This window comes from Cavia porcellus, unplaced genomic scaffold (genome assembly GCF_034190915.1).
Source record: "Cavia porcellus strain 051 isolate PalLab524CR breed Dunkin Hartley unplaced genomic scaffold, mCavPor4.1 scaffold_31, whole genome shotgun sequence".
NCBI lineage: Eukaryota > Metazoa > Chordata > Mammalia > Rodentia > Caviidae > Cavia > Cavia porcellus.
The window spans coordinates 7,483,167-7,493,592 of record NW_026947514.1 but is presented as its reverse complement, the minus strand read 5'-3'; the positions used below and the strand labels follow the sequence as shown (position 1 = coordinate 7,493,592).

General features: G+C 45.2%; 1 protein-coding gene across 4 annotated transcripts in view; it reads left to right on the top strand.

Moving 5' to 3' along the window:
* The first annotated feature begins 3,290 nt into the window (after window positions 1-3,290).
* Window positions 3,291-10,426, top strand: part of Vrk1 (VRK serine/threonine kinase 1) — a 75,909-nt gene continuing 68,773 nt past the window's right edge. For 2 of the 4 annotated variants that reach the window (XM_063241240.1, XM_003463008.5), the window contains exon 1: window positions 3,299-3,450. In XM_063241240.1, the coding sequence (XP_063097310.1) occupies window positions 3,336-3,450 (115 nt within the window). In that variant the 5' untranslated portion in view covers window positions 3,299-3,335. Of the gene's footprint in view, window positions 3,451-3,621; window positions 3,871-10,426 lie in introns of those variants that run through there. The other 2 variants (XM_023562033.2, XM_063241239.1) reach the window with 2 other exon arrangements.

Genomic DNA, 10,426 nt, shown 5'->3' with positions numbered 1-10,426 from the left:
TTACCAGATTATAAACGTGTTGAGAACACTGTGCCCGGCACATGGTACATGCTCACAAGTAAATAAATTGGGAAAATACAAACCAGGTGACCCCACAACACATCCTGCCCCTCCCTCATTTCCCATTTCCTTCTTCCCAGGAGGTGATACTTCCCTGAGTGGTGTTTGGGCTGCTTATAATTAGGAACAAACCAGCGTGGCTTTGTTCCAAACAGATCAAAACCCTTCACAGACCTTACCTCATCTGCCTCCCAACGGGTTGGGGAGGCAAATTGCTGGTTGGCCCTAGAGGATTGTGCCCACTCCACAGATGGAAACAACAAGGACCAGGCTTCTGAACTGACTCATCAGGGGAGCCAGTGCCTGCTGGTCAACCAAGCTGCTGTCTAATGACATCCTTGTTTGTTTGAACTTCACAGATTGTGTTTCTGCTTGGGGGAGACAGTACCACCACCCTCTTTCCCAAAGCACCTTAGACTGTGTTTACATCCCCTCATCTTGCACTAGGGCTACTAGGGTTGCAGGGGTTCTCAGAAATGCCCACCTATGTGGCATATCAGTGCAGATTTGATGTAGGCTATTAATTGATCTTCCTTTGATGGACAGCTGGAAAATTTTTTATGTACAGTGCCTAACCCTCTTACAAGCCACTTTGTCTTATCCACAGTGACCCCTTCACCAGGAATCCTGCCGTTTGGTTATGGCAGTGTCATGTATAAGTGTCTACCACTGTGCTCAAGTGATCTCTAAGAATTGCCCTCAGTATGAGGGCTATGTACAAAGGGGTAACGTAAAGAACACTTTGAAGTAGGTACAGGGGATGTGGACCCATTTAGATTCTTTGAGATACTTTTGTTCTTTTAAAAATTGGGGAGATTGGCTGGGCATGGTGGTGCAGGCCTATAATCCCAGCACTTGGGAGGCTGAAGCAGGAGGATCACTGTGAGTTCCAGGCCAGCCTGGGCTACATGGTGAGTTCAGGGCCAGGCTGAACTACATAGAGAGAATTTGTCTCAAAAAAAAAAAAAAAGTTGGGGAGATAATGTGTGTGAAAAGTCAGAGCACCTGACAGATAATAAGGCCTCCTTAAATATCAGTTATACCAGACTACCTGGAGGTCCACCCTGCCCCTGACTCACCCTAAGTACATGTGTTTGGACTATGTAGGTTCTTTCACGTCTGGATCTATGGCAGGATTATATTCATTAACCTCCACTCCCCATTCTTAATTTCAAAAACCCCATAGCAGCAAATCCTGACTGGTTTAACCTTCTGCCTGACACTGTTTTTGGTACCAGGTTACCAACTCATGAAAACTCGCTAAGGGTCTCCTGTACCCCTGGCTTGTATCTCCACCTCCAGCATTTCAGACTTGCTGTCTCTGTGATAGCAGCTTGGACTGGTGTCCTGCCACGCTCTGCACGGGGAGGACGTCTCAGCACGTGTGGGTGGTGTTGGAGGTGTTGGCAACTGCCTGGGAACATAGCTGCATGGAACTAGCACTTCACAGTCAGGCGTCCGACTGAGGGTGCCAGAGCCACGAATTACAGACTAAATACATTCTATTCTCACCTTGGAACACTCCATGCACTGGCGCTGATTTAATTGTGCTTTAAGGTCAGCCAATTGTCAACCTTGAGTCGAAGCAGGGACCTTTCTTCTGCAGATCTGTGGAGAGGTGAGGGGACCATGGTCACACTGTAACAGATAAATCTTTTCCAAGTCTTCTTAGTGTGTGTGTGTGTGTGTGTGTTTGTGTGTGTGTGTGTGCGAGAATGTCTTTTACTCAATGGATTCTGGCCACAGAGTCTTGCTGGGGGATCACACATCATGAGACGTGTGAATCTTGAGACCTCTTTGCTGAAAAATATTCATCGAGTGTTCACCTTGTGTTGCCATCAGGGTCTCGACAGAAAGCAGAGACATGCAGACATCCTCTGCAGGATTTGTTGGCAGTGAGACTGGTTACAACTGTGTGGGGACTGGGAGGGAGCAGTAAGTTGGGGTTCGGCAGCAGTCACGGTGCAATCACCTCTAGACTGGTTGAACAAAGGGAGGCGCTGCTGTTACTGCAGACTGGAGGGAGACCAGGGAGCAGGACCTTCAGCTAGGAGACCTAACCGAAGGTGAGCTTGCCAGGAAGGACCTGGGGAGACACCTGCGCTAACCATTCTTTCTCTTTCCTCCCTATCCTCTGTGGGCTTCACCATTGGCCAAACCCAATAAAACCTAGGAAACAGACCCTGAAATGGTTCACAGAGGCAGCCTATTGGGGCAGAGGACAGGCTGGAGCAGGTCAGGATAGGTGAGAGTAGCTGGAGTGGCCAGTTCCAGACATCAGCTACAGTCCTGCAGTGTCAGCTGCACAGAGGAGGATTCTAAGTCTTGTGGGGACCGACACACGATTTTGAGGATCCACTTTAAGAAAATTGTATAGAAATATCTTAGCTTGGCAAATAAAAAGTCCCCAAAGTTGTGTAAACACAGTTAAGGTGCTTCCCAGCATGTTAGCCTCCTTGTAAATCCCCCTCTGCCTGTGACTTTGTGACATTGACCTAGAACAGAATCTCGGCCCACAAATAAGCTCCTGGTCTCATGGGTAACAAGGACTTAGACAAATGATTATACAAACAAAGGAAACAGGTGTAAGAATTACAGCTGCACTATTATGGAGGGTTAGGCAGACATGGAAATATGTGTTGAAAAGACAGGCTTGGGGTCTAAATTTTGAGAACCAAGTAAGTGCAAAGAATTGCCTATAAAATGATCTCACTTGACAGAAACGGGACTGAGGCAAATAGAGGATATATGACTTCCCTTAGGTTGACAACTCTAAAGTGGAAGAGCTGGGATTTGAACTGTAGACTGCATCTTCCAGAGCCAGTCTACACAGCCAGGTCAGTCTACTGACCCACGCTAGAGTGTGAAAGCACTTCAGGGTGGTGGGTAAGAGGCTGAGAAGAATGCAAATCTGAGCACGCAGGGCAGACACACAGCCAGCGGGAACACAATTTTTCTTTTATAACCTGTCCTTTGAAACGCACTTAACAAACCAACCTCCTTTGAACACCGGTAATACTGCTCTGTTCTTTCAGCATTGATGGCTACACTGTGCTCAGAGGCCTACATCTGCGGTTTGTAAACTACAATTCCCAGAAGCCATCGTGGCCAGGCCGGAGTAATAATAGGACTACTGTGTCGCTGAAAGACTTCAATTCCCAGCGAGCATCGCGCGCACGGATCGCAGCTCCCAGCATGCCTGTTGAGGCGGCCGGGAAGCGCGGCCTCGGTCCGCCGCGTTCCACTCGTCCCGCCTTCTCCGTCGCCCAGAGCCAATGGGAAGGCTCCATACTGCGGGGTGTGGAGGGGCTGGCGGCGCCTCGGAGTTGCAAGTCGGCGACTGCGGCGGGAAGTTCGTACTGGTAGAAGGCGACGGGTCTGCGGCTCGGGGTAGGGGAGGCCGTGGGTGGCGCGGTCCCAGAACTCGCGCGCCGAGCCGCGGCGCGGGGACGGTTGGCCGGGCGGGGCCGGGGCGGCGCGGGCCTCGGGGCGGCCGTGCCCTCCGCAGCAGGCGCGGGCGTCCGCTCCCCCCTGGCCTCGTTCGGGCGCCGTCGGTCCCGGGGCTGCCGGCGGCGGGCAGTGCTCTCCAATCGGCCCGCTGCTGTCCCTGCCGGGTTGCGGCCTCTAAGAACCGGGCCGTGCTTGCAGCCCGTTGGCGGCGGGACCGACGAGGCCACCGGGCCACCACCCCCGCCCCCGCCCCCCTCGTTCAGCGGGGAAGCGCTGAATGCGACGCGCGGGCGACAGAGTATGGACGCGCGTTGAGAGGCTTTCTTTCCAGGACTGGCGAGAGCGGGCCATAGTGATGGGGTGAGGTTCTTGGAATCAGCACCTCGAGGAGGTGACTTGGACGGAGACCCGAGACGGAAGAGGGGACCGCGAGGGCGACCCTGTGCTTGCTTGTCCCTTCGCGGTGAGGCCGCGTGAGGGTGGACTCCAGGGCGCGGTGCAGGGAGGCAGGGCCGCAGGGCCGCAGACCGCGACCGGCGCTGCTCGTGCCCCTCTAGACGCTTCTGACCTTTCCTTGCAGCTGGCAGGGTGGCCCCTCTCCTGACGCAGCTTTTCCCGCTGCCGAGGTAACATTCTTAGGGTGTTTAGTTAGGAAACATGGCACCAGAGTCACTGGGAGAGGAGATGCAGAAGCTAACGTCTTTTTCTTTCAAAGTCACCATTCCTGTTTCTCTTTGTATGGTTGCTTCCTTTGCCTCCCCCATCTCTTTCTGGGAACAATTAGGAAATACTGGTTATGGGAGGGTACATTTACGGAACTGTTGAAGAACCTCACATCGTTATATTTGCTTACGTATTTATTACTGTAGTTCCCCATCCGTTAAGACGAATTCACTAGAGGAAAAAAAAAGATATAGGGCAGCATTTATTTTTAAGAGTTCACAGTGAAGACACCTGACTTTTTGTTTGGTGCCGGGAATCAAACTCGCCACCTCACGCTTGCCAGGCAGGTGCTTGTGCCTTTGAATTATAACCCTGGCCAGACACTGGGCTTTCTTTTTTCTTTTTTTTTTTTTTAATGACAGGTTGAGCGAAGGATTTAATGGACAGCATTAAACCAGTTTGACAAGGAAGCGAGGGTTCTTTATCTGGTCATTTTTTATGCAGGTTACCTTTATGTGGTTCAAAGTGGCACAGGGTAATGGGAATTAAATTTCCAGGTGGCTGAGATCGTGTTCATCTGCTTGCCTGCAGAAAGGAACATAACTAAGGTACTCTAGTCACTGAATAGCTTTCTCTGTTGAGGCCCCCACAAATGCATTATCAACACTGCAGATCACATTCTGTGTTAATACAGTAGCACAGGTTGAATTTAATAACAATAACCCCGTTTTAGGCATTACTGTCATGTTAGTACAGTACTAGTATCCAGTACAAATAACAGTTTAAAGTGTAATGACTTCTTGTGAGGCTCAGTGCTGTAAAAATTATGAGAGAATATTTGTTAAACAAATGAGGTAATGCGGTAATGTGTTAAGCATAGAGCCTGGCATGTACTAAGTTAGTAAGTGCCCAGGAAATGGTTATATGGAAAGCTTATGCGAAGTTTTTTTCCAGTATGCAAGTGTGTATTTTAAAAATAACACGGATGCATTCAAAATGTTGACAGACCCTAAAATTAAATTTCTTAAAGGAAACAGGCCAGCTTTTTTTTTCCTTTAAAGTTTGAGCACTAATGTGAAATAATAATAAATAAGTGAATGTCCCAGATGCCTAAAAAGAAGAAAAAAAGGTTTTAATTTTGACAACTATATATCTTTTTTCATAAAGGCATCCCTAATCAGATATACTATGAATAGGGTTTTTCATTTGGGACGTAAAACTTTAAAAATATGTTTGATTTGAAAAATAAGCAGAGCTTTGAGATTTACCTTACATCAAATGAAGAAGGATGATTCCTCAATTTATGCAAATGTGCAAATGCGCTTATCTCCACATATCAGGCAGGGAGCCTAATGGGAATTAAGGCTGCTGCTTTGTATGAGTGAGGGAGGCTCTTGTGAAAATTGGTCCTGATGGTTTCTGAGAATGGATTGGTGACTGAATAGGACTGGAGAACATTTTTCAGACTGGTAGGGTATTTTTCATGCCAAGGTTATTTTTCAGAGTGAGAAGAAATAGACTCATTTATTTCCCAGAGATCATGTATCCTGTTGGCCAGGAATCGTGCTGAGTACTAAGTCTATTCTTGCCATCATATTGCTTTGTTGCAGCAAATTTTCTTTGTTTTTCATTAATAGGGAATATTCTTCTTGATTTTAGTTACCTAGCACCCAGTACACAAGGAGTCTTAGCATTGTGTAAGGCACATTTGCAGAACTGCACTATTGGTGAAATGTAGAAAACACAAAATTCTTAACAGAGATGTAACATTTGTTAAGATGATAGAATCCCAGTAAAACGTTTAGCTAGGTGGTGTCACTGAGATGTATTTGTACTCTAGTGTGTGTCTGACCCCTGTGACCAAGTTTTTGGGAGTGAAGAGGGTCCTGCCATTTGATTCTTTGACCTCTTGGCCCTTTAATGATACTTAAGCAGCCTGCGTTGTGGAGTTGCTGTTTTGAAGTCATTTTGTGCACTTTGCCAATTACGCTTATTTCTCCCAGTGTTGCCTGACATCTTTGCACTCAGCCTCCTGCATGTCCTTGTTCTGTGTGACACATAGCGGGTTAGAAAAGCTCTCAAGAGCCTATTGAGGTATGAGGTGTTAGATTTTTCATCATTATTCATCATTTCATCATTATTCATCATTAAATATTAGCGACAGGAAACTTGCTAATATTCCTCAGGAATTTTGTTAAGAATTGTATTAGCGACAGCATTTTTGCCCAGTAGGAAACATTCATGTTGTGAATCATTTTACTTATTGTTTATTTATTGTTCAGGTAGTAGCCATGCATCATTCGTAGGCATGGATGAGAAATGAGAACACATCGTTAGGGAGTACATGAGCATCATAGAATACACCCCACTGACTGTGGCCACATCACGGGGTGATAAAAATCTGTGAACTCTTCCTGCACCACTTGGTTGCTTGTTAACTGGTGTGTGGCAGTTACTCACTGGTGTGTCCTCAGGTGGAATGTGGCTGGATTTTGATGGGTGTTTGCAGTAACTTTTAGCTCTCCTTGGAGCTCTGTTCCGATGGGTAGACATCAGGACTCCACAATTTGAAGACTAAGACACTTTACACACTGGCAGGTGTTTATCATGACTATTGAACATACTCCTACACTAACACGTTTTTCACTTGCCATATTCAATAAGTGAGGAGATATCCTGGATGGGAGTCATATAATTGCAGAGTAATTAGCTTGACATATGAGAATTTTTTGTCTTATACTTTTAAAGTAAATATATTTATATTGGAAGGGCATATGTAATTTTTTCCCTTCTTTTTCTTTAAACAGGGTATTGTTTTGTAGTTTAGATTGACCTCAGATTCACTAGGTGGCCTGGGCGGGCTTTGAACTTGGCAACCCTCTTGCATCAGACCCCTGGGTGCTGGAATTATAGTTGTGCCTGTCAGTGCCTGGCTTACAAATACATCTTACACAGCTCAGTAGCAACAACAACAACAGAATATTGTAGTTGGTTGCATACGAGACTAACAGTAACAACTGGGAAGTTTTTAGGAAGGAGGGCAGGACCATCCCATTCTCTTTGGGACTTTCTGGTTTCTTTCTGTGCATTAATTTTCTCTTTGGGAACTGGCTGGCTAGTTGCTGTTTGTGTATGATGAACAGGTGCCTCTGCTCTATAGATATGACCTTGTTTTAATAACACAAAAGAGAAAAAAAAAACAACACAAAAGAGACTGTATTATGCAGTTGTCAATTCTAACCACAACAAAAATCCATGAATTTGTAAATCTCATACCAAGATGACAGCAGCTTCAATGCAGGTTGTTTTTCTCAAATTGTTTTATCAGATACCAGGCGAACAAATAGTTTTTGATGATGCTGTGTACTGAGGTATTTTGATCCCATTTCACAATGCTGAATGGTGGAAAATGCTATCTTTATAGGCTGGAAGAAGACAAATTTTTAGTATGTCTGTTTTTGTTATTGTTGTTTTTGTGGTATTGGGAATCCAACTCACTATCTCACACTTTAGTATGCCATTTTGCATTTAGCTCTGTGTCAACAGTTTTTAACACAGATTATAATTATAAATGTTTTGTTAGAGGTAATCTGTTTGGGTTACTGTGTTTAAGGTACTTAATCTTGTGTTTTCAGGCTTATACAAAATATAAAAGTTGTGACAAGTTTATAGTCTCAACTCTTTGGTGGGAATGTAAAATGCAAAGGGATAGCTACTCTGGAAATTAGTTTGCCAGTTTTATAAAAAGCTACACATGTGCGTAGCATATGACCTAGCATGTGTACTCCTTGCCATTTCCCAGAGAAATAAAAACTGGCCCATGTGCAATAACCTGTACAAAGATTCTTTATTTATAATAGTGACAAACCCAAAACAGCACACGTGTTCGTCAGAGTGAGTAGTTAAATAAGTTGTTATGTGGCCACCCAAGGGAACACCACTCATCAGCAAAGAGGAATAATCTATTGGTAGATGCCCATTTGGGTGGAGCTTATGGGTTTTGCATTAAGTTAAAAAGGCTGTATAGTTCTCTAACCAAAGGCAGTGAGTTTGCCTCTTGGTGAATGCAAAGCCACTAAGCCCAACCAGCGGATGAAGGAGTGGAGAGAGATTTATTATGTGCAACAAATAAGGAGAGAACACAAGTTAATTTGTAGTAGGAGGACGTAATAGTCCTTCACGTAGGGAAGACCCATGGCACTTAGAGGTGGCGACCTCCGGAGCGCGCCCAGTTGGAGCTGGGGAGCGGAGGTGATTCCAGCCAGGCCGCTGGTGCAGTGTTTAGTGGGAGTGAAAGCCCAGGTTAGGACGTCTCAGAAGAACGCGTCAGAGTGACCTGGTGACTTTTGCTGTTTCGTTTTCACTTTCTCCCAGAGCTTTAGCTCAAACAAGAACAGCTTTGAAGACCCTGCCCTGCTCCCTAGTACAGTAGCCTGTCCACAAAAGTGGGACAGTTCCAGGCACGTGGCTTGCCAGAAAGGCACCATGCCAGAGATACAGGTCAGACCTCGACTGCTCCACAGGGTTGGATTTCTTTGGGATCCTGCAGCAGTTCCGTGTCCTGATTTTGGTCACATGAATGTGTGTATAAAATAAAATATCATAGGACATACAGATACACGAATCCAAAAACTGAAATCCAAGTAAGATTAATCACTGATACTCCACTGCCAGTGTCATTTTCCAAGATTCAGTAATTGTTTTATGCTTGTCGTTTCTCTGGCTTTCCAAGTCTATTTAACATTTACCTGTTGATGGGATGTGAGTTGTTTCTAATTTTGAATGATTGTAAATAAAGCTACTATAAGCTTTCATGTGCGGGTTTTTGTATGAATATGTGTTTTCATTTTTCTAGGATAAATGCCTAGGAGTGGAACTGTTGGGTTGCATGGAAAGTGTGTGCTTATCTTAAGGAGGTGCCAGCCTTTTCCAGGGCAGCTACACCGTCTTACACTCCCGTCATCCGTGTGGGAGTCACTGAGTTCCCGATCGGTGCCCCACTTGGTGCTGCTTGTGCTTTGTGTGTGGGGTTAACGCTGCAGCTTTCGCTGACCCTCCTTCCCTGACAGCTTTCTCTAGTGGCTAATCTTTTTATGTGCCTAATTGCTGTTCGTATCTTCTGTGAAGACTAACCCATTCAAGTCTTTTGCCCATTTTGTAGTTGATTTCTTGTTGCTGAGTTTAGAGCTTTCTTTATATGTTGTAGATAGTCTTTTGCCAAATACATGACTTGTAAATATGTTCTCAGTTTGTCTTTTCATTCACTGTACAGTGTTTTTCTCAGCACCGAAGTTTGTAGCTTTGATGAGTCCTGTTTATCAGCGTACATCTCACTATGCTGTCTAACATTAGGTCAGAAGGGTGTTCTCTTGTTTTCTTCTAAGTATTTTATAATTTTATGTTTTGTATTTTTGTCAGATCCACCCTAGATTAATTTTTGAACAGGATACAAGATTTAGATCTTTTTTTTTTGGTAGCGGGGACCAAACTCCCGACTACACTTTGCAAAGCAGGTGCTTGTTCCACTGAGCTAAAACCCCGGCCCAAGATTTAGATCTTGGTTTGCCTTTTGCTTTCCAAAACTGTTGAAAAGACCACCCTTTCTTTATCAATTTTTCTCCCTGGTCATGCGGTGTATACAAGTACCAAAATGCCGACAGGAGGAGAGAGTGAGCACTGAGGAGATTTGAGTCTGGATTTATGAAGGTGTTACGTGGTGGGGTTGAAAGAAGTGGTAAACATTTTAGAAAACAGCATAAGCAGAGGCATCCTAGAGAAAATAGATAAGAGCCAACTGTTTTGGGAGAAGGAGAAAGCAAAATTTAAGGAAGGATAATTAGTTCGTGAGGACAGAAACAGCTGGCCAGATTGAGGAGTTTATGACCAATTTCATTGGCTCTTAGGAGAGTACTGTGTGATCTTGAGTAGCGTAATGGTGTGGTGGACATGAGAATTAGGAGAAGAGGTTTCAGGGCCATGCACGGCAGTAATAGTTTCTAGGAGCAACAGGATGTGACGATGACCCTTGACATAACTCGACCAGAAAGCTGAAGAAGTGGTGTCATTTCAGAACGATCTGTAATATTTCCTAGAAAGGTGAGTTAGCTTTCTGCCACTGTGATGATGTTCCTGGGATAATCAGTTGGAAAACGTACTTTGGCTCTTTTCAGAGGCTACAGTTTAGGCCGGTTTGGACCTGTTCCTGCTGGGCCTGTGGTGAACGTGGCATCTTGGCAGGAGTGTGCCATCTCAG